Here is a 24915-nt window from a genome sequence, read left to right on the forward strand (position 1 = left end):
AGAGAAAAAAATGTTTTAGCATTGTTTTAAATATTTTTTTTGTATTTCTTTGTATTTTTTATGGAATCTGCAACAAATTTTTAAAATTCCTTAAGGATTTGGCTAATATTTCAATAATCTTAAGTTTTCTTTTTTTTTTCCTTTCTCTAAAAATTAATGGTCAACATTTAGGTATAAATGTTGGACCTACACGTAAGCTGATATTTAAATATCAAGAGTTCACTAGAAAATTCTTAGAATTTATTTAATATTCATCAAATTTAATTAAGAGTATTTCTCACCATAATATACAAGTTTTGGGAAACACTTTCATAGACGGACCACTGACTAAAAACTCATCAACACCCTAAACCATATTCAGACCACAAAATGCAACTTACCTCAGGTAAGGTCCACTACCATAATCAGTCCCTTACCTTGGAGTTTCTGATAAGACTAGTCCATTCAAATCTTCTAAGTGGCGACTCATTGATCCCCTTGCATCACGGGCGTACATGCAACATAAATTTTAAAATTAATATTTTTAAAAAATTGATTTTTAAAAGATATGTTTTTATATTCTATATAAGAAGTTATTAAATTAATCCTCTCTCTCTCTCTCTCTCTCTATATATATATATATATATATATATATATATATATATACATATATATATATATATATACTTTTTTTTTTGGTCCTCGAGGATTTTTACATTAGTTCTTTAAAATTGCTTTAATTTATAATTGGTCTTTGTGATTTTGTTTTCATGCGTGTATATAAGGATCTCAAGGTGTCAAGAAAATATTAAATTGCTCTCGATTTGGTGAAATAAAATTCAATTTTATTTATTTAAAATAATTAGAGCTCTAGGGATCAAATTTGAAGCTTAAAGAAAAGTTTAATCCCTTTTTTTTGCCAATATCAGGGACTGATTTGCATAGTTAGGGGGAAGTTCATGTCCCATTTTTAATTTCAGTCCCTCATTCTTCTATTTTTTCAATTTTATCCCTTTATTTGGCTTTATTTGGGGATTTGACTTAATAGTTCATTTTGGTTTTCTTGGTAAATTTTCATAGTTAGGGGGAATTAAGGTTCTAAGTGAAAATTAGGGGAAATGTAAATCATCTTGAAATTGGGACCCTAGGATCATTATAGGTTATGAAATGAATAAAATTATCATGAAATGATGAGAAACAATTGGGGGATTGGTGGGTTTGGGTGGCCGGCCATGTGTAGATGGGTGAATAGTGATTTTTCTTGCTAGTTTGTGTAAATTGTGTTATAAATGATTTGAATGATAATTATTTGGTTGTTTGGTGTTAGTTTACATAATGATGATGAATTTGATGAATTGAGAATTTAGTGTAATTAAAGAAATTGTTAGTCAAAAGAAATAAAATGGTTACTAAGTAAAAAGAAAATTATATAAATTAGAAAGTCCATGTTTTCTCTTTTAGAGCCGGCAAAAAATAATGATGGAAGTGTCAAATAAGTCATGTTTGTATTAGTATGGAAATTATATCAAATACGATATGTGCTGTAATTACAATATAAATGAAAACGGAAGGTTTCTAATTGCTTTAATTTATAATTGATCTTGGTGATTTTGTTTTCATGCGTGTATATAGGGATCTCAAGGTGTCAAGAAAATATTAAATTGCTCTCGATCAAATCAGTCCGTTAAGGGCATTTTTAATCAATGAGAGAATTGATCCGCATGAGATACTTTGGCAGTTATGCCACAAACCCGAGCTAAAGGAGGAGCTTCTAACATAGCAGGTAGGTGTTCCGTACTTTTAATTTTGTTACATTATGTTATTATTGTTAATGTAGAAATTCAGGTATTTGTTCCGATATTACTGTGAAAATAAACAAATAAGTGAATCATGTAATAAAATGAGGTAAGGATACTTTGGCAGTTGTGCCACAAACCCGAGCTGGAGGAAGAGCTTCTAATACAGCATGTAAGCGATCCACACTTTTAATTTTGTTACATTATGTTAATATTGATAATGTAGAAATTTAGTCATTTATTCCGATATTACTATGAAAGTAAACAAATAAGTGAATTATGGAATAAAAGAAAGTAAGTGAGTGAGAGACTTGATTAGCTATTTTGGATATTTGGATAATTAATGATATCAATATGATATATTAATATCAACTTATATTTAAAACTTGATTAGCTACTTCTGAAAGGAGGCTAATGATGTGAAAGGATCCTTGACATCAACATTAAAAAAAAACATAAGTAAGATATTAAAGTGAAATGTGATTAGCTATTCTGACTATTTGGATAACAAATAATATTAACGGGTTACATTGATATCAATATTTTTATTTTAAATTTGATTAGCTAGGGGACTAATGATGTCAAAAGTTTTCTTGATATCAACATTTCTAAATAATGGATTTAAGATATTTGAAAAGGGGTTGATTAGTTATCCAGGTTAGGATAAATAATGATATCAATGAGTTATATTGATGTTGACATTAATTATTAGTTTTGATTAGTCGGTCCCGGATAAGAAACACTAAATGATGCTGATAATATTACTAATACCAACAAAAAAAAGGGGGGGCATAACTGAATACTAAGAGGGTATGAATTTTCAAAAGAAATAAGGTGGATTAGATATCAAGAAAAGTGTAATAATATGATTGCACTAGATTCAAAAACATTGATAAAAAAATGATAAGTATGGTTAGTTCGTAATTTAAAATATTAAATAGTGATATAATTGTTACATTTTCATAATAACTATATTTGTTTTACATGGCCTTATCATTTGCGTCGAGTAATTTCCCACTCATCATGTTTTGTTATTATAGATTAGGAATAAATATGTATCATTTTGAGATTAACTGTAATCTTACTTAATTATGTATTAATGACATTTGAGTTTTATTTTGATGCTTGATTTTGAACATACAAAATCATTTAATATGATGTTATTATGACTCTTATATGTATGTTTTAAATGCAGACATAAATATCAATACTTGGTTAAAATGATGAGTATCATTGATGTGTGGCGAGATCAAAGATGATTGAATTATGATTGAGATTGTGTATAGAAGTGAATTGGAATATAGTCGATAACTTGGAACCTCTCGGTATAGAGTAAAGTTTGCTAAAGTTTTAGTAATTTTTTTTTTAAAATAAAATCAATGTGAATAAACATGAACATATGACTTTATTTCAGATAAATTTGGGTTGTTACAAATATGAGGACTGAGGTAATTGTGAAGAAAAATAGGCTGACGCGTGTAACACTCGCGCTAGTGGGTGGGAGAACACTACCACATTCAAACGGTGGGTAAGGAGTCTCTCGGTAAAAGTGGATCATTGAAGGCCATACACCAACTTCCACGATGATGTTGGAAGTGACGCGCTGAGCTCTTCCTGTTGTGGTGGTGGAAAAGTGGCAATGATGCTCCAATGACTCTTTTTTCTTTTTTTACCTCTTTTCTCTCTTATTTTCTCGAGATTTGAGCCAGACCTATCAAAATTAAAAAGTGTCTTGTCATTGTTTTTAATCAAATTTAGTTCTATTTTATTGATTGCTATTTGTTTTTAAATTCATTTTTAAATGATTGTTTTTTTCAATTTTACCCCTTAGTATTTGGTTTCATTTAATTTTTATATCAAATTTGATCCTCATTCTTTTTATTGTTAATTGTTTTATTTTAGATCATTTTTAATTGATTTGTTTTTTTCAATTTCATCCCTTAGCATTTGGTCTCATTTTATTTTTATATCAAATTTGGTCTTCATTCTTTTAATTTCTATTTTTTTAGGTCTTTTTTACAATTAATTTTTTTTTTTAGTTTCATCTCAAAAATTTAGGTTTGTTAGCATTGGGTTTCACAGGTTTAACCTGTGTTAACTTAAGTCTTTTTTTTTTCATTGTGTTTTTTTAAATTAATTTTTTTGTTTTTTTTTCTTTCAATATTTAGTTGATTTGAGAATTGAGTTTCATAGTTTTCTTTAATTTGCCTTCTATAGGGCTATCCTGGTATGACCAGGTTGCGGATTTGTCAGGTTGACTCGAGTGCATTCAGATCGTTTTTTTATCTTTTATTTTAAATTAATATTTTTTATTTTCAATATTTGATTTACTAGTAATTTAGCTTCTAATTCTTTTATTTTTTATTTTTTATGAGGTTATATCGTTCTAATTTAATTTTTACTTTATTCTTAGATAAGTTTATATAGACCTTTTAAAAATACTAAAATGATATGTTTTTATAATATTAGAAATCATTTATATTTTGTAGTTAATCATTGTCATTTATTTTATTTTCTTCAGTTTATTTACTATTAAAGTTTTTTTTAATCATATTAGAGCTTATTAATCTTAGTGGAATTAATAACCAACATCTTAACTTTTTTTTAGAAAAAACCACTAACAACACCCAGTATTTTTTTTAACATTAAAAAAAAAACTAACCAGCATTACACATTCCACCGACATAGAATTTGGGGGTGATAATGACTAATGAGGGAAATGTAAACCCTCCCGTGGAGCATGCTTGACTTTGAGAATATAGGACCCGCCACCGTGAACGATTATTATTATTTATTGAAAGACTCAACTAAAAATAAAGTTTTTTATTTATTATTATTTTTTATTAATATAAATATCCGGTCAGCTTGTTGAATACCTTAATTAATTTTATAAATCATAAAATTAACAACTATATAAGTTTTTAATAGCCCTGAGAGGACTCGAATTTATGAATATTAGAAAGCAAATTTAAAATCTGACCAGTTGAATTACTCTTTAAAATTAATTAATTATTTATTTATTTATATTTTTGATTAATATAAATGTCCAAATTAATTTATATATATCTTTAATAATTTAATAAATTTTAAAATTAATAATAATGTAAGACTTTATAAAACTAATAACCTCTATCCAATTAAACAACACCCTTTCTTATTTTGTTGGAGGAGAAGGAGGCAAAGGTCGCCATGTTAAGGTGGGAAAGTAGATTAAATTCTTCTCCGTATTTTCGTGCCACGTAAAATGTACTGCCAAAGCAAGTCATTGGGCCAACAGTCATCCCCTCTGCCTTTGACACGGCACCAGGCAAGCGACTGACTTTTAAGTCTTCACTCTCTTGTTAAAGTCTCGTGGCATGCACTCCTTCCTTCCTTCCTTCTCTCTGTACTGCTCTCTCAAGCTTGCATTCCTTTGCTAATAGCAGATGATGCTGTTTGGAAGTCTGTAGAGTTGGGTTTCTTTGCTTCAAGTAGCAGCAGGTTTGTGTCTTTTTTAACCTCTTTTTTCTTTTTCGTTTTTATCCACTTAGTTTTTAACTGGGTTTCAATAATTTAACGTAAAAGTTACTATAACCCTTTGCTGTTCTTGAATGACTCTGTATCAAAGTTGCTGGTTTTGCTTCTTCAAAGTTAAATTTGGGTATTCTTGTTCTTGTTATGAGCTGTTTATCAAAAAGCACCAATGTGTAAAGCTAGCTAATAAATTTGTTAAGTGTTATGCTTTTCTTAGTAATGCCATGTTCAACTGGGTCTTTGAGTTCTAAGCTCACCTCTCCTTGTTCTTATGGGTAAGAACTAAAGACAGTCTGCTAGAAGTTCTTTTGGCTAATGATGTTTTTCCACAACATTGAATCAGCTATCTATGTAAACTGCTTGCTGAATCAGGATTTGAGGGGTAATTAGCTGCAGATTATCATTAGGATTGTCACTAGGTTGATTCAAGATTGAGTGACTTAATGAGAGTATAAAATTAGTCAATAAGGTTGGCCATTATAATGAGAATAAAATGGCTTGTTCAGAACACATTTGTGAACAAAAATAATCACTGAATGGCTCGATTGCTGAAAGTGTTTTCTTAGGTAGTGACGGGTTACTGTACAAGATAGAAAAGATGGAGATAAGAGAGACAAAGAAGATAAGAAAAAGAGAAACGAAAATAAAATTATGTTTGATAGTGGCGAATAAGATAGAGTGAAGTAAATAAAATAAAATAAAATATAAAAAAATCTATTTTACCCTTAATATATTTAAAAAAATAATTATATATATATATATATATATTTACTTTAGTTTATATTGAAATTAATGATATTATAAATTATAATAACACTAGTTATAAAAATTAGATTGCCCGACAGGTCCACCAAAACCTGAACTGGTTTAGGTTTAAAAAAAATAGTGGAAGGATTGACTCAACCTTACTCAATTAAAAACTTGGGTCGACCCATGACTCGAGATTAAACACGGGTCAAAAACCCGTTGATTTTTTTTTTAATTTTTTTTTTGCCAAAACGAGGTTGCTTTGATTATTTTTTTAAAATTTCTTTTTTGGGTCAACCCGTGTTGACTCTCATGGCTCGTGATCTAAGCCTTGTCTTGGGCTGACTCTAAAGTTGAGTTTTAAAACTATGATAATAATCATTTTTATTGATACATTGAATCGGGTCATCCCGGGTTGATCCTCCCGACCCGTGACCCAGCCTAACCCCTGAGTCAAGTTTTAAAACTATAATGATAATTATTTTTACTCATACGTTAACCCAATTCAACCTGGGTTGACTTTAGCGACCTATGACTCGACCTTGTCTCGGGTCAACCCTCGAGTCAAATTTTAAAACTTTGATGATAATCACTTTTAATTTTACGTTGACTCATGTCAACTCAGGTTGACCCTCCTGACCTTTGACTTGGGCCTTGTCTCGGGTTAATCTCCAAATCAAGTTATAAAATTATGATAATAATTATTTTTATTCATACATTGACTCGGGTCAACCCGAGTTGACCCTCTCAACTCATGACTTTGGCCTTCACTCGGGTCGTTTCTTGAGTTGGGTTTTAAACTTTGATAACAATTACTTTTATCCTTATATCGAGTCAACTTAGGCTGACCCTCCCAACTCATGACTAGAGCTTTGCTCCAGGTCAACTCTCGAGTTGAGTTTTAAAACTATGATAATAACCACTTTTATTTATACATGTCTTAGTTAAAAAATTTTAAAATTGAGAGTTTTAAACAATGATATTTTAGGAATAAAAAATAAAAAATAAAAAATATTGTCTTTGGAGATATGTCCTCTTTGTATCTCCAGTACAAAAATTCTCTCCAAAATTGTTACTAGAACTATTTTATTTTATGTCTTTGTCTCTATCTTGTCAACAACACATTTATGTTCATGTCCTTTTTTATTTTAAAACAGTAACCAAACACAATCTCAAGTTGCTAGTTGGTATAAATCATTAAGTACAGAAGGTGCTAACATTTGCATTAAGAAGTAGATTCCGTTGGCAGTTTTTGATCCATCAAGTACTAGCAGCTAGAAACACTGAAATCTGGTCAGTACTAGATTGCTTAATTGTATCCTTTTGAGCTTGAATTCAGTGAGCATTAAAGGTTATAAGCATGGGAACTAAGCTAACTAGAATTCTTCTGCTGTAATGTATTGGGCCTGAATGAGTTGTTTTTATGCATTTTTTGAGTCATTGCTATCATTGGAGCAATTGATGTTTCACCTGCATTTCTTATTTTTCTTCTCCCACATTTTGGGTACCCGTTCTTGTTAATCAAAATAATTTAGTGTGATTCTTCATTGAATTTTCATTCTGTAATTACACACGCATTTATGTGTATTGAATATTGACTTCATTTTCTGTTCCTTGTGTAGGTTCTATTAATAAGAAATGGCTAACCATGACAAAGATAATATTCCAACGCTGTCAGACACACATCCAAAGTCAGTGGATGAAAATGTGGATTCTCGATTTCGGCCATTTCTTTCCAGGACTCAAAGTGCATCAACTTCCATTCCTTTGGATTCCATGGAGTCCTATGGTTCTGAAACCAACATCGTTGGCTTTACTGGTCCACTGCGTAGTGCAAGAAAAGCTCCACTGGTACAGATGAGTGGTCCATTATATATCAACCGCAACACTGAAAACTTGTTTCTGGCAAAACATGGTGTAACAACTCGCAAAAAGGTGGATTCCAAGCCAGAAAAATATCCATCTCTTAATGGAAGGGATAAGAATGACTGGGATGACAACTATACTGCTACAAATGCCCATTTAATGAGGTCTGGGCAACTAGGCATGTGCAATGATCCTTACTGCACAACATGCCCATTGTATTACCATTCTACAGCTTCACAGCAAAGACATGCAAAAACTTCTAGTATATTTGATTCCAAGGTATGCTTTTGTTCTAATATGAAAAACCTTATACCTCCTGGAATTTCTGCCATGTTATTCTGGATTTTTACTGCTGCTACATTTTGCCCTCAATTATATGAACAGGGGGAACCAGTTTCTCTTTGGATTCAGGATTTAGACTTCAGCTCTAAGTGCCTATTTTGTGAAAAATACTTTTACTTGGTTACTTTGGTTGGATATTTTTATCATATATCCACAATTTTCCTCATCACTAGTTTGGTTTCATGATGATCTCTGTTATTATTGACCTAGTCAGTATAGCTCATCAACATAGCTGATTGCTCATTTTCTGAGATTGGAACACCCTAGTAATATTTTTGTGGACCTTTCTACTGTAATAATGGGGGTACTGAAACATTTAAATGAATTTTATTTCTGCGCTTGCTAGCTTTATTTATAGAAGTGGAGTTTTTTGTGCATTTAAAAACTGGATTAATCGCTCAAATTGTCCTTGTATAATAAAGAAATTCTACAATTTATCCTTATTTGCTTATGATTATTTTTTATTTCCAAAATTCCCTTACAAGAAGACTTTCATGTGCAGATCATGTGATTAATTCCAATGGTTTAGTCTGAAAAACTTGCCAAAAAGATAGATTACAAATTTAATGTATTTTCAAGGATAAAATTGACTCGATTTGATATACCAGGACAAATTGGATAATTACCCTATTATAAAAAGATAGAGTGAACCATTAATCCATAAAAATTTCACTATGCTCATCCAATATGACTGGATTTTTTTGATAGTCTTGGTACAATATTTTGCTTCTGAAAAAGCACAAGTACTTTGTTCTTGAAAGTGACAAGTAGTTGCTCAGTAGGATAAAACATAAAAATCTTGCAAATGACTTCTCATTTCATTGACATGCTATCGCAAACTGGTCGTACTTGGTGAAAAGATGAAATATTTTGAATTCATGACGTGATGAATCTCACAAGTCGAAATACAAGTTGTAATTATGGTGATTGGTCTGGACTCTGGATGCTGTTCTTGTTGGTGATGATAGAGCGGCAGTGGAGGAATGGGATTATGATAATTGTTTTGATGTCTTCATGAAGGAAAAGGTGGTGCTAGTTTTGTCTGCAGTATGTATGTGGTGGTAATAGAGGCTGTACAGATCAAAGGAGTGTTGGTGCTATTCTTTATGGTCAGAAAGTGTTACATGTCATCAGATATTGTGTCTCAGTTTCCTCTTATTTTGAACCATCCAATTGAAAAAAAATGTTATATTGAAGAGTGTCTTTTAGTTTGTATAGTTAGGTATTGGTTGTAGGAGTAATATATGTGTATTTATTTGAGGGCAGGGACTTTTATGGGCTCTGGTTGCGTATGCTTTCTGGGTACTGAACCTCATAACTGTTAATGAAACTATTAATGATGATTCACATGGGACATGGTTTGTTGGTCAGGGAGTTGGGGCTTTGAGTTTCGTATTCTCTTTTTCGATATTGAAATTGGAATATTTTATCTGTATGATCATCGTAAATTCTTTTGTTAGTGTTCCTCTGTTGATATAGCCTACTGTTATGGAACCTGTTAAATTCTTAATTTCTTTTGGAATGCTCACTTTCATTGATCGTTTGCAAAACTCTCACTAGCAATCAGTTAAATTCTCCAACGGAAGAACTCATAAAAGCTCAAGGTTGGATCTTGACACTCTGTTTGTTGGTTTTGAGGACTACAACATGATGGTAGGGGAAAATTGGTGTTCAAGTTGAAGGAATTTGGAGGAAGAAAAAGAAAAACTAGTTCAATTTTTGACTTTTCAAAGTCGTAGATTCATTATGTTTTTGAGGACCTAATATGATAATTGGTTAAGAGAATCAGTTTTTTTTTTTTTTTTAAGATTTTGACAGCTTATATGCTTATGGTGAAGATGATGGATTGATGCATTGACAAAATTTGATCATTGGTTTTCATGTCTAAAGTCCCTAATTTGATTTGTTTTTATTTAGTAAATTTCTTATGCCATTGTTAACTTGGTAAACTAGACAAACCATTTTTTTCTTCAAGTTGGTTTGTAAGGACTTTATGGAGGGGTTGGTTGGCTTCAGACAAGATCAAGAAGCAGTGTTTGACTGTTTTCCTTGTGGGAGAAAGCATTGGTGAAAAACGTTGTGCACACTCTTTACTCTCATTTTTCCATAGTTACATGAGCTCAAGTAAAAATATAATCAACAATATCTACCAGACAAAAAAAAAAAACATTCCAACTGCCTGAGAATTGTGTATCTTTTCTAATTTTACAAGTAGGAAACCGTATCCAGTATCCTGTAAATGGGCTTATATTCTCATTTGTAACATTACAGTCTGTTGAACCATTACTCGATCATTGCTTTATTTATAATTATTGCTGCCATATCTTTGTTATTACCAATTATGATAATTTTATGGGCCTACTTCAATGTGTTCATTCAACTTTTTGTGCTTCTTGCAGTTTCATAGTGTTCTCTATGGAGATGCTAAAGGCTGGGCAAGGAGATTCAATAATGCTATAAACTCATATATTCCTGGAGTTATGAATCCTCATACTAAAGTTGTTCAGGAGTGGAACAAATTTTTTGTCCTTTCTTGCTTGGGGGCAATTTTTATTGACCCCTTGTTTTTCATCTTGCTGTCGGTGAAACAGGTGTTGTTGATTTGTTTATATTTCCAGAATTTATAATTAGAGTTGCATTAAAATTGTGAAGTTCATAGATTGTGCATTTACATATAGCTCAGTAATCATGCTTTTAGTAACTTTTATGCAGGTTTGTGCAATGTATTATGCAGAGATTTTTTTTTATTTCTTTTTTCCTGCAAGGATATGAGATTTTTCTTCACATCCTATTGAGTTTTGCATTCAGATTCCAGAGTTCGCCCTGAACAGTATGTGTGGAATCTGGATATTCTATTGCTGAGAGGTTCCATGATAAGGTCTTTTTGCTGTTTGTGATTTCATGTGGATTATATAGAACTCCCAGATTCCACACATACTGTTCAGGGCGAACTCTCATAATAATGCTCAAAGCTGCTGTTATTGTTTAGACACTTTATCTGTTTTGAGGTTCAATGCTTTGTTATTTAGGCACTTTATATAATATTCTCCTCGGTTCATTACTTCATGCTGTATTGTTTTTGGTTTTACATGATTTTCTTTTTTGGGTGCAGGAAGAAAAGTGCATAGTTATTAATTGGGGAATGACTAAAGCAGTTGTGTTTTTAAGGTGCTTGACTGATGCCATCTTCTTACTGAACATACTTCTTCAGGTACAAAGCTGGGTTTTATTAGGAGAAAAAAACTCCTAATAAAAATGATGAGCTTGTATTTGTGTTCTTCTAATTAGTTCAGTATGATTGTCAAATTCCAGTGCCTTTGTCTTGAGCTATTGTAAAACCCAGCTTTGACCATGTACAAAAACTGTTTTAACTAGCTAATTAATCCATTAATATTCTCTTCATTTATTTTCTGCAGTTTAGGTTAGCTTATGTAGCTCCTGAATCTAGAGTGGTTGGTGCTGGAGAGTTAGTTGACCATCCAAAGAAAATTGCCAAGCACTATCTCCGAGGATTTTTTTTTATTGACTTATTTGTGGTATTACCACTTCCACAGGTATGTTATTCATTCTTTGTCTAGCATATCCTTCTTCTGGGATTGGTGTCGAGTCTGTTGTGAGAGGTGCTTAAAAGAAAAGGCTGTTAAGGCATTGTAACTATCCACCTTCAGAAATTTACTTAAAAATCAACATGTTGCATCTATATTCTTGTGTTTGAATAGTTAGTTATCTAATTATCAGTGTTCTGAACCTAGCTGAGGATGTGAAAATTAATTACATGTCATTATGTAATTTCAATCCTGGCGAGCACAAGGATGTCTCTGGGCCTCTGAATCTGATTGCATGATATGTGGAGGATAAATAATGTCCACAATTGGAAATCAAGTCTTGCAAGAACCTGAAAATGGTAGGGGTAGATAATGAATCAACAAAAGTGAAGTGTCCAGTGCTGCAGCCTCTAATATGTAATGAGCAATGCCATGACAGTGATTTTCCGAACACTCTCCAAATCTCATTGTCAGTCATATATATGCATCTCAGGTTCCATAAATGGAGATATGTGCGTCTATCTTGCCAAGATTGAGATTTGAAGAGCATGTGGACAATCACTTTCAAAGTGACCATCCATAGTGTTACTCAGTGTGCATTTACATCCCTGATAAAAAAAAAAAAAAGCATGAACAAATATCTCTCTCTCTTCAAAAAGTTAAATCAGGATAAATAAATTAATGAATTTAAAATGAACAGAAGGCAATATGATAGTGAGGAATGGTGCAAGATGGATCAATATAGCCCAACTAGTTGGGTTGAGGCTTTGTTTTCGTCGTCGTTGTATGTGAATAGAAAGAAATTACTTTGAAAATGGTTTGCATTATTGATAAACTTCTAGTGTTTTGAGTAGAACTAGACAAACTTTCATGTGACTATTTAAGGAAAGCATTCGTAGTTAACTGGCAATTAACAAGAAAAAGGTTAGAAGATTTATGTGAAGAGAGCTTCTACACTTGACGCAACCCTTCTGCCTTTGTAGCAGTACACTGTACAGAGGCCAAAAGTTATCCTATCTCGCCTCAGTTGCTTTAAATTGAAAGGAAAAGATCCTTAAAGTCCTCCCCATTCCATTTACCAAACAACAACAACAAATATAGGATACCTCCAAAGAAACATACAATCCTTGTTCAGTGAGCCTTTGCTTTACAATTACAGTTGACTAGAGTGACTAGCTGGAGATAGATGGAAGTTTTAATTATTCTGAATTTCTTGTCACATGCTGAAAATGAAATAACTTGTGATTGCTTGGAATATAAACTGTAATCTTCTAGTATTTGGATAATTGTGTCTAATATAATTTGTAATCTTTCTATTATTTGATTATTTGTGTCTAACATAAATATTAAACCTGCATCTGATACCATATTTTTGGTAATAATTTGCAGATCACTTTGTTTTTACTACTCCTACCAAAAGGATTGGATTCCTTAGGAGAAAACTATGCCAAGAATATTTTACAGGCAGTGATTCTTGTCCAGTACATTCCAAGGTTGTTGAGGTTTATTCCTCTTCTCATTGGTCCAAATGGCTTCATATTTGAGACGGCTTTGGCAAACTTCTTTATAAATCTTTTCACCTTTTTGTTGTCTGGCCATATCATTGGATTGTGTTGGTATCTCTTTGGCTTGCAGGTGAGTAGAAGTCATTATGTGCTTAAATATGCTGGCAGAGTTTTTTTTTTTTTAACATTTTTCTTGCCATTTGAATATCCAAAAGCTTTTATAAACATTGTTACTATTCCAGATTTCATTATTAGAGATACATAGAGTGGATGAACTGTTAATGATACTTTTTTTCATTAGTTTCACCCTCTCCTATTAAAGAAGTGAAGTCATAATGCAATCTCAAGTTTGTAACCTCTGAAGCAATGAAATAATTCATCATTCTGTTTTTTATTTGAATTATAATATAATGAAATCATAATTGTTTTCAAATAAAGTATATTAAACTAGTTTCAAAATCAAGACCTGAGCATCATTCCTTCCAAGTTTCTCATGCTGCTGTCATTGCTCAGATTTCAAGTCTATTTTTTATAATGATTTTAAGACTTGTTTCATGTATTTTCTAGCATGTATCTTTACTCATCTGCATATATCCTTCCCATATATCAGCGTGTTTCGGTGTGCAATTATTTAATGACTGAAAATTCCTACATGGAAGGTTTAGCTATTGAGCAGTATTTGTGCTCTCAAAGTCAATAAAACAAACTCCTAGTTATTTTTTGGTTTACTTGTATGACACTTATTTTATCTTCGTATGTTGTCCTGACATGGTTTGTTTGCTGTCTTCTTGTATTATCCTGGCATGGTTAGTTTGCTTTCTTTGGCATATTGCTTGCTTTCTCTTTTTGTTAATTAAGAGAACTCTACAACTACTTTCATATTACAATGCATCAGTGATGGTACTCAAACGATTCTCCTACTCTTTTAACAGAGGTTAATTCATTGTCTTCATCATGCCTGCCGTAATTCTAGTTATAAAAATGACTGCATGAAGTGGATAGATAGTGGTGGACACAAGAAACATGGGTCTGATACAAGCTGGGATAGCTGGAAAGAAAATGCCAATGCCAGTGCTTGTTTTACGTTGGATGGTTTTTCTTATGGAATCTATGCCCATGCAGTCAATCTCACTGGGGAGAATACCATCATCAGATACACATATTCATTAGTTTGGGGAATCCAGGTATGGAATCAATGGCATCTTTTGTACACCGTTCTTTCATTTTCTTCTATCTATTATTAGTTAACTGGAAATTTTCTCTAAAGTAAGGCGTGCGAACTTGCCACTTGAAGTTGTGTTTACCAAGATGGTATTGCTACTAAGAATATTGTCTTTAATCATCATGCTTTTATTCTTAGGTAATAACTTAGTCATTGTCCAATTTTTGTTTGATGGGTAATTGATCACTTTGGTGCACTTATTATCAAACCTAATCTAACTGTGGCTTTTAATGTTGTACAGAATTTCTGTATCACTGCAGAAAACATTCCTTTGATTTTATCTAGTTAATATTTACCATTGGATCAAAGTTTTAATGGTTGACTTGCTAATTGTTCATCTGGTTGTTCAATTTTACTGAATTTGGGGCTGTTTAGTATTCCACTCTTAATTCAATTCAACAATCATCCATTCACTGTCATCTTTAAATCATTAAAAAAATGAAGTTCATGGCTGCAACAACAAAATCTTGTTGGCAAGATTGGTGAATGTGCTTTTGTATCATGGCCTGTGTTCCTAGCAAAACTCACACCTCCTACAAATCATGGAAAGCCCATTACCCCATTTTTTTTTAAAAAAAATGTTATTGAACCCATTAGGATCCACAACCTAGGTCACGGGTTTGATGAGTTAACCCGGGTTGACCGGAATCGATACAATATGTCATCATCTCAATGTTGAAAAAAAAAATTTTAGCTTCAATTTTATTTTTAAAAGTGAAACCTCTTTTTACTAGTTGTTCAGGTTGTCTTTAAACTCGTGTGTGTGGTCTTTATTTTTATGTTATTTTTTTTGTCCTTTGATTTTTTACTTTTGTCTTTAAATCTGTCAAGTCGATTGGGTTGCAACTCTCACATGATTTAATTAGAAGCCTAGACCTAATATGGACTCGAGTCAGGAGTTTGCAAGTTTGACAATGTCAAAAAATTCATCGTAGCTTGGATATTCTTTTTTTAGTTCAACCCGCAGCATAGAAGTAAACTAGTACTCTATATTTCTTGTTAACATAATCCTATATTTTATTATTATTTTGTGAAGCAAATTAGCACTCTTGCTGGAAACCAAACACCGAGTTATAACTCTGAGGAAATCCTCTTTACCATGGCGATAATTGGAATCGGCCTTTTGCTCTTTGCTTTTCTCATAGGAAATATGCAGAACTTTCTTCAGGCTCTCGGTAGGAGGTATGATTTATTGTTGAAATTTTCTTCTTAAATATCTTGCAAAAGCCCCCTTTTTCCCCCCCGGGGGGGTGAATGTTTGTTGGTGAAATCTTTATTCTTGTGAATCCATTTCAATAGAGTTCTTATATGCAAGCATGGATGGTCTGGGTCAGATTGAGTATGTTAAATTGTGCTTTTAGTGAGGAAGAAATTTATAGCTTGTGGGTTAAAGATTATCCTGGGTTAAGATTTAAAGATATTTTCTCATTACTCTCTTGTTCAAACTCATTCATGAGTTTTAGATGCATCTTATATAATGATGGTCATCATGGCTTTTTTTTTTTATCCTTTAAAAAAGAGAGAGAAAATAACCTGAGGTAGTGCGATTAACCTATGCCAAAATAACTTCACCATGCTTGAACTCTTACTCTCAGTAAAGAAAGAATCTGACGCAAAGTCCACTATATTAACAAGAGACTTTGAAAAATATAATCTATTAGCAAAAACAAAATTCTGTTTAGGTAATCTTGAGAGTGCATGGTATGGTCACCTCGTACCATAAGTCAATTACATACACTGCTTCTGAGTTGTTTTTATGGTCACCTCATTAGCTATTATAATAGTTACCATAAGTCAAGTTGTAGGATGGAGCAAAAATGGATAGAATTGCTGCACACCTGGACACATTTATAGCACGTATTGTTGTTCATGCCTAATGTCAATTCTGATATGTTGATAATCGCTATAGTTTCAATGAAAAATATACTCGTAAGTACTTGCAATCCTCCATGTTTTTTCAATATCGTAGTCTAGTAGGCTACTCTTTGATATCACATCACATCAAGTTCAGTTGTTGAATCGATTAAAGAATAGGCTTACACCAATTGGGTACTCAACACAGTTAATCTTCATGAATGTGAGTTCAATATTTTAATTTAAATCTCCGAAGATGGAAGTGATATGTGAGAAATGAGATCAAAAGGCTATTATGAATGCACCTTGAGAAGAAAATGTTGTAAACCTGCATGTAACTTTTGATATGGTGCCATTATGATGCAATTCACGTTAACCATTTAGTTTTTGATTCCTAATTTGTTATTTACAAGTAGACTAGAATGTCATTTGTTTGACTAATCATTACTTGACAACTATTTATCGTTCTCCCTTCTAGGAGGGCAGAAATGTCACTAAGGCGACGTGATGTTGATAAGTGGATGAGACATCGACGCTTGCCGGTAGAACTAAGAAGGTGTGCTATTAATTTTAACTTCTCATCTCTCTCTATATATATCTGTTTTTTTTTTATATATATATTTTTATCTTTTTTTGTAATCCTTTCTCCGTCGCTCCATCACACAAACACACTTCTATCATATATTATTGACTTGAAGGATTAGTGTTGAAATTTAATGTAATTCAATACAATTTCAAAGCTATACTGCAAGTGAGTTAGTAGCTCAACTAGCAATAGTCAAGTAGTAAGGAGTTAACTAGGAGAAGATGACATCCCTGGTCTGAATACTATCACTTTCATTTTCTAACCCACATATAAGTATGCAGTTGACTAGGAACCTTGAGTTGATGAGCTGTTTTTCATGGTTTGACTCTTAGATTTGGTCATCCACTTGTGGGTTGCAAGGTTGTACTGTTCAAAGTGCACAATGACTGAAACTTGTTAGCAATATCATCAATTATCAGAAAGTACAAATATTAAACTATTGAAAAGATATTGGTAAATCCTTGTCTAGTCCATTCAAGACCTTAATCCATTCACTTTGAAGAAAAGATCACATAATTTTTTTTTGTTAGACCAGAGATCCTTTTTTTTATGTGAAAACAAAATTCATGTGTTATGTTTTTTGAAGGCTTATTTTCTCATCAAAAGAAGATGTGTTTTATAACTGATGGAAATTATACAACCTTTTCACTCCACAACCTTTCAGGAAAAATAACTAATGTGAGGAATAGAATTTATTTATACAAAAAAAAGCTAAAGCTAAAGGGATTTTCACTGTGCACATATACACATTTCACTATTCATTACAATAGTGTAAATTTCTTTTTTAAAGCACAATAAGATGACTACATTGCCCTTGAAGACAATTTTTGAAGCTAGCATATAAGGGTTTTTTTGTCTTCTTACTTTTTAAAATATAGTAAAATGATAACTTTACTCTTAGAAGCAAAAATTTTAAAGTTTGCATTCATGGGTTTTTTAGTCTTTTTCCTTTTTCTTTTTTTTTATTATTATCAAGTAGAGTAATGGCAATTTGACCTTTTAGTAAACATTAAATATTATTTAAATAAAAAAAAGTTATTGGTGCATAAGAGCTTCCCGTACAATTCGAGTGATGCGTGCAACGTTTCTCGATAGTAAAAAATATCATTTCATCGTGTCGTTGGAATCACTACCATGTCCTTTTTCTTTTTAGCCAGCGCGTGTTTATGGTGGTAGGGTGGTTTATTGTTAGCGGAGCATTTTTTATTTTTTTTCTTCTTTTCTCTCATCCTTTGAAAAATTTCGTAGTTGTCCTTTTCGTTATTAATATTTCAACTTACATCCTTATTTTTTTTATTTTTAATTTTTGTTCTTGATCTTTATGTAAAAGATTTATTTATTTTTAATTTTATCCTTCAATTTCAATTTATGAAATATTACTTTTTCTTTTTTTCCAATTTGGTCATTATTCTTTTGATTTCTATTTTTTTTCTTGACCTTTTTGTACAATTTTTATTGGTTTTTAATTTCATTCTTCAATTCGAATTTATTGTATATTATTTTTTTTCAATTTGGTCTTCATTCTTTTGATTTTCCTTGTCCTTTTGTCATAATTATTTTTCTTTTTAATTTCACCCTTCAATAAAAAAAATTTAGTTGCCCTCTAATTTGTTTTTTATTTCGATTTTTATCCTGATTTTTTTATTTGTTATTGTTTGTTTAGGATCCTTTTCTATGATTGATTTGTTTTTCTGATTTAACACTTCAACGTTTGATTTGTTGTGGATTAAGCTTCATGGTTTTTTTTATGTATGATGCTTTCGGTCTAATAAATCAGGTTATAAGTTTAAAAAGTTAACACGAGTTGACATATTTTTTTTTGTTTTTTTTACTTTTTTTCTTTTTCTATTTCATCGTTCGACATTAGTTTATATATATATAAAGATGACTTTATGGTTTTTTTATTTTATTTTTTTCTATTGGGATCTCGGTCTAAGACTTGAGCCGTGGATTTGGTAGATTGACCCGGGTTGACTCACATTTTATTATCTAAGTTACATCTTTATCATGCTAATTTAGATTGATTCAGGTTGATTTTTTTTTAATCTAATTTCATCATTCCATATTTAATTGGATTAAAACTGAACTATATCATTTGTCTCCTATTGGAAAAAAGGTTTTTTCCTAGGTTATCATGATCGCTTTTTTCTTTGTCTGTTTGTTGTTATTGTCTATTTTTTATCTAATTAAAATAAAACCAGATTATTTGACCAGTCAATATTATAACCGGAGTAGTAGATTTTTCTTCTTTCTTTAAAATACGCTTACAACACCTAAACATGTTTTTATGAAAAAAAAGATAATAAGGCCCTGCAGCGTTGTGCGAGCCCACATCTAGTTTATTATCTAAATATGAAATGAATAATAGGCCACAAAAATAACATTTTCATTTAAAATTAAAATGTAACTAACATTCTTCAACTTGGCTCATTTACCATTTAATATGTCTTGATTCAAAGTTGGTATATCCTTAAAATTCTTCCCATGGATACAATGTCCTTTGTACCCAAGCAAAAGAGTTTAAATTGAATGAATCGTAACGGTAAGTCCCTTGGAGCAGGTGTTACCTTCCATGTATTACAATGTAACTCTTTTTTGAATGAAAACCATATGTTGTACATATCTTTATGATTGAACTTTCAAATATTCATTTAGAGTCACAAATAAAATTCAAATATGCATTGTTATTCTCTAAACTGCATGCGTATAACCAAATAAGAGAAGACAAATATAAAATTAATGTAGATTTTTAAATCGATAAAATGCGATACAAACACAAAGTATCTCAATCGTATAAAGACTACATGATAGAACTAAGTCTCGTATGCCCAACATGCCCCGTATAAGAAATAAGTGATAAACCTTTTTGTCAATAGATTAGCAATCATCAATCTAGTATTAATGTGTTCAACAATCACTTTGTTTGCTTTGACATGTTTTTGAATAGCTAGATACTTAATGTCGATGTGCTCACTATGACTTCCGCTTTTATTATTCTTGGCCAGAAACACTGCAACAGAACTATGCAATAAATCTTCAGTGGCTTGGGAATTGTTTCAACAACTTTAAGCCTCAAAATAAAACTTCTAAACCATATAGCTTGTGATGTCATTTCAAAGCATGATACAAACTTTGCCTTAGTGATAGAAGTAGCAACCAAAGATTATTTTGCACTTCTCCAAGAAATGGCCCCTCCAACTAATAAGAAGACATTCTTGAGTCAAGGTAGCCAACAAAGTCAAAATTTGAATATCCAATCACTTCTAGATGAATCACTTATATATAAGCTTGTAGTCCTTAGTACCTTGAAGGTATCACATGATTTATTTTTTTTAGCTATCTTATGATCCAAACTTGGGTTACTTTTGATGTCTGCCCAACATTCTAACTACATATGCAATGTTAGGTCTTATACAAACCTAACATACATTAAACTTCCAATTGCGAAAGCATATGGAATGTACTTTATTTGTTCCCTCTCCATATCATTTCTTGGATTTGATTCAATCTGAACTTGTCACCTTTACAATAGCCTTATTAAGATTTCTCTCTAAAACTTTCATATGAAATTTCTCTAAAATTTTATTGATATAGGCTTATTGAGACACTCCTAATGTCCATCGGGATTTGTCTCTCTCAAGCTTTATGTCTATGATATAAGAAGTTTTTCCTTTATTTTTTCATATCAAATTGCATCAAGAGAAATTGCTTAATCTCATAAGTAAACTCAAATCACTTGAAGCAAGTAGAATATCATCTACATATAGGACTAAGAAAATTATTTTACTCCCACTAACCTTATGGTAAATACATTGATCCATGATATTCTTTGTATAATCAAATAAAAAAATAACATTATGGAATTTTAAATACCATTGAGGGGAGGCTTGTTTAGCCCATATATAGATTTCTTACTAGAACATTGGAGGAATCAAAATTTGTAACGCATAAAGTTTGAACAATTGCAAATAAACAACAAGCTTACAAAATATGCAATGAAGCTAAACATGGAGTATCCACCCATGCAAATTAATCCAAACAAATAAATCAACATGTCATTATAATCTTTCATGTGGGCTTACATTATAACACAAGTGATTTATATTACTTTATGATGGAACTGTCATTTTATCTCTAAAAGAATTTTTCTAAGCCTGTAGGAAACTGGGTTATATATATATAAAAACCAAAAACACTGTTGAAAAACAATATGCATTACAATACTAAATACGTAGTTAATAGATAGCTTAGATAAATTATGCACAGGACAATTAAAACTAAAACGTAAGCATCAAAACTCTATCATTCAACTCCTTTGTATAGTGTCGCCAAACTCAAATCAAAACCCTTGTTTATGTACATACAACCTTACTCAAATGAAATGGGATTCATGACATTTATTCGTTTGAACCATTTAGCAGTGTCCTAGCAAATATTCTTTCATTATGACTTGCATGTTGCTGTCCCTTTTTATTTTCCATCTATAATATTTCCCTTTGTTTTTGTGGTGCACTTCTAACGATTTACTTCTATGTATGGTTGCATTCCTTGGAATATGTTTCGTAGATCTAATAACAGCTGAAACTACTCTCATGTAGGAGAGTGGTAGAAGCTGGACGGTACCATTGGGCTGCTACTAGAGGTGTAAATGAAGAAATGCTTCTGGAGAATTTGCCTGAAGACCTCCAGAGGGATATAAGAAGACACCTCTTCAAATTTGTCAAGAAAGTAAGATACAAATATCGTGGTCTAATAAAATTGCTTTGCTACGTATTGCAAGCCCATTTATTACTTCAGATCCTTAGGGCTTATAACTTCCCAGTTTAATTTGACTGTGAGGTGGCATTCAAACTCCAATCTCATTCCAACCAAAGAGAATTTTGAATTATCATGTATTTACCTGTAACATTTTGTAGGTATGGATTTTTCGCCTGATGGATGAACATGTCTTAGATGCTGTTTGTGAGAAATTGAAACAGAAAATATACATTAAGGGAAGTGAAGTTTTTTGTGTTGGTGGTCTGGTTGAGAAGATGGTTTTTATTGTGCGTGGAAAATTGGAAAGCATCGGACATGATGGGACGGTGGTAGCCTTATCTGAAGGGAATGTTTGTGGTGAGGAACTTTTCACATGGTTTCTTGAGCATAGTTCAGTGTCCAAAGGTATATTATTATTCTGAAAAATATATTGATTCTTATTTCACTTCATTACTGACTGGTTTAAGTTACCCGCTAGCTAAACTTCCAATGGCTTCTGTCACACCATAAGAGCATGAACATGGTTTATTTTACTTCCTGGTGCAGATGGAAGGAAAATCAAGATTTCTGGACAGCGTTTGATTAGCAGCAGGACAGTAAGATGCTTAACAAATGTAGAAGCATTTTCACTCAGTGCCGCAGACCTTGAACAAGTCACCAGCCTTTTTGCAAGAAACCTGCGGAATCCGCTCGTCCAAGGAGCCATAAGGTTATTCCGATGCCAATTCATAGCTTTTAGCATATGCTTTAATGAGGATACCAGTTTGGTCATGCAGGAAAACAATGCATTTCAATTATTATTCAAGCTTTTCATCTTATTCCCCTGAGAAATTACAAAAACTCGAATTCCATTAAAATTTCATATCATATAATTTCATTCCAACAACACATTTACAACAAAAAAAGAGAGAGAGAATATTATTTACGATAATAACAAGATAGAAAATTTTCACGCATTCCAGTATCATTGTCATGGATCCAGGATCCAAATCAAATGTTGGATATCAGATTGTGGACATGAGTCATAAACTTAAAGGGGATACATGGCACATTAAATCAATGGTTGCAAAATGCACTCTTAAAACAGCAAGCTCTTTCACTTGACTTTGTTTTGCTTTCTGACAGGTATCAATCTCCCTACTGGAGAGCCCTTGCTGCTACCCACATTCAAGTTGCCTGGAGATATCGGCAGAAGTGTCTGAAGCATAGCAAGACCTCTCAATCAAATCATATTACCTCTCTCTCGAATCATTCTTCTTTCTCGAGGGTTTAGATCTTGTATTTTTAGATTGCTAAGTGATCTTGAGCCTATCTCCCTCTCGAAAGCTTCTTCTTACAAAAAATTATTGTAGAACCTTGTCTCTTAAAATTAATTTCTTCAAGAATTTTCTTAAATCATATCGCTTTACATACACTTGAAGTCAAGGCCAAAAATTTAACTTTCATGGTTGATAAAGAAATAATTGATTGTGTTTTTAAAGACTATGAAATAGCTCTTGAATTAAGTTTAAAAATATATCTAGAAGTGCTATTATTGGGTAAAGTTGGTAAAGCCAGCATTGAGACCCAACAAGGCAGCAACCTCTAAATTTTGATAAGATTCAACTAAATTAAAGAAAACTAACTTATCTTCACTCATGTAATTGATATAGCCATTGTCTAAGAACCATAAATCTGGGTGATTTTTTTTCATTCCTATAACAAGTCATAAAAAGAAAAAGTGTTATCTCCTATTTCTATAAAATTAGATTTTATACCATCATTGATATAATCATATTTGTTACATTTTAAGCATTCAACTTTTAATTTGTTCATTGATATAATGTTCATATTTCATTGACTTTGGCTTGTAAAAAGTTGAATAATTGTTTTTATATCTTTTTTTTTTAGAATTAGAATATTGATTCTTTAAAATTATGATATAAAAATCTACCATTATCGTTGCTTGTACTTCCTTAAACACCTTTATATAAGGTAGAGTAATAATTATTAAATGAAACTTGTAATGCATGTTCTTTCTTGTCTTGTTGATTCAACTTTTGCTCATGAATTAATAAGGAAGTTTGCAATTTATCAATGAAGAATTCATAAATATTCTTAGATTTCTCTGTTGAACACATAACAAAATTGAGTTTTGAAGTCAATGATTGAAGAATCTTCTCATTGATGGGAACTTCAAGGGTAAGAATATAAGAACCCACACGTAAAAAAAAGCAATCTAAAAAGGAAAGCTAAACTCATATTTAAGGATAGAGAAAACTTGACACAATGATTGCCTAAAACAAGGCATCAAAGTTACTGGAACGAAGACTTCAACACAATAATTATAAGGAATCGTGAATTGAAAGTATAAGGAAGAATGCCACAAAATAGTTAATCTTTGATAAGTTCAAGATAGTTCAACGAAGAACTAATATGTATGAGTAATTCTCACACAAGCAAACAAAAGTTACGAAAAAAATCAATAATAATCCAATCAAAAGTTACGGCATCTCATCATCAATGTTGTCACTCTCGATCTCAATATTATTGTGATTCTTTAAAATTATAGCTCTCTTAATTGGACATTAAGAAGCTATGTGTCCAAATCTCAAATCTCATACACCTAAAATACTTTATATCTCAATTACAAGTCGTTCGAGCATCAGATTTACCTTTAGAATTAGTAGTGATATCTTTCTTTGCCTTAGAATGTTCGATTTTAGCACCCATAATTGACTTGGTTTAGGCAACCCTATCTTTCTTATAATTCAGCCTCCATGATGAAAACCTAAATTAACAACTTGTTATGTATCTCCCTTTCTCTTATGTTGCCTTTCCAACTTCGTAGCTATATGGACTACGTCTTTTAACTCTATATAATGTTGCGACTCAACTATATTTGTTATATCACGGTTCAAACCATTTAGAAACCTAGCCATAGTTTCTTCTCTATCATGTACTATATTAGCTCGAATCATAACAATTTTTATCTCTTTATGATAATCTTCAACACCCTTAAATCCTTGAGTTTAACTTTGCAATCTGTGATATAATTCTTGGTAGTAGTGTTCTAGAACATATCTCTTTATCATGATTGCTTTCATCTATTCTCAAGTATTAACAAGTCTCTCATGGTTTCTTATCTTACTCAAAACAAGTTGATTCTACCATATTATAACATAATTAGTAAATTTAATTACAATGAGTTTTACCTTTTTCT

At 31.7% G+C, this 24915-nt stretch overlaps 1 protein-coding gene across 3 annotated transcripts; it reads left to right on the plus strand.

Moving 5' to 3' along the window:
• The first annotated feature begins 5054 nt into the window (after positions 1-5054).
• Positions 5055-23108, plus strand: LOC18105574 (probable cyclic nucleotide-gated ion channel 20, chloroplastic). 3 transcript variants are annotated; one of them, XM_006374153.3, is made up of 13 exons: positions 5088-5255; positions 7658-8180; positions 10643-10834; positions 11356-11454; positions 11660-11797; positions 13178-13423; positions 14226-14477; positions 15552-15697; positions 16848-16925; positions 21554-21683; positions 21872-22118; positions 22260-22422; positions 22839-23108. In XM_006374153.3, exons 2-13 carry the CDS (start codon positions 7674-7676, stop codon positions 22984-22986), a joined length of 2346 nt encoding a protein of 781 aa, XP_006374215.3. In that variant the 5' UTR covers positions 5088-5255; positions 7658-7673; the 3' UTR covers positions 22987-23108. The 3 variants fall into 3 exon arrangements, with proteins under 3 accessions (XP_024442252.2, XP_052303426.1, XP_006374215.3); XM_052447466.1 differs by lacking the exon at positions 16848-16925 and having other exon boundaries at positions 5087-5255; XM_024586484.2 differs by lacking the exons at positions 21872-22118; positions 22260-22422; positions 22839-23108 and having other exon boundaries at positions 5055-5255; positions 21522-21660.
• The last annotated feature ends 1807 nt before the right edge of the window (positions 23109-24915 follow it).

This window comes from Populus trichocarpa, chromosome 15, assembly GCF_000002775.5.
Source record: "Populus trichocarpa isolate Nisqually-1 chromosome 15, P.trichocarpa_v4.1, whole genome shotgun sequence".
NCBI classification, from domain to species: domain Eukaryota; kingdom Viridiplantae; phylum Streptophyta; class Magnoliopsida; order Malpighiales; family Salicaceae; genus Populus; species Populus trichocarpa.

Excerpts from the sequence above, each read along its gene's own strand:
- LOC18105574 (XM_006374153.3), top strand. The coding sequence starts at position 7,674 with ATGGCTAACCATGACAAAGATAATATTCCAACGCTGTCAGACACACAT. Across the intron at positions 11,798-13,177 it reads TGGTATTACCACTTCCACAG|ATCACTTTGTTTTTACTACT; the intron begins GTATGTTATTCA and ends AATAATTTGCAG. Across the intron at positions 16,926-21,553 it reads TTGCCGGTAGAACTAAGAAG|GAGAGTGGTAGAAGCTGGAC; the intron begins GTGTGCTATTAA and ends ACTCTCATGTAG.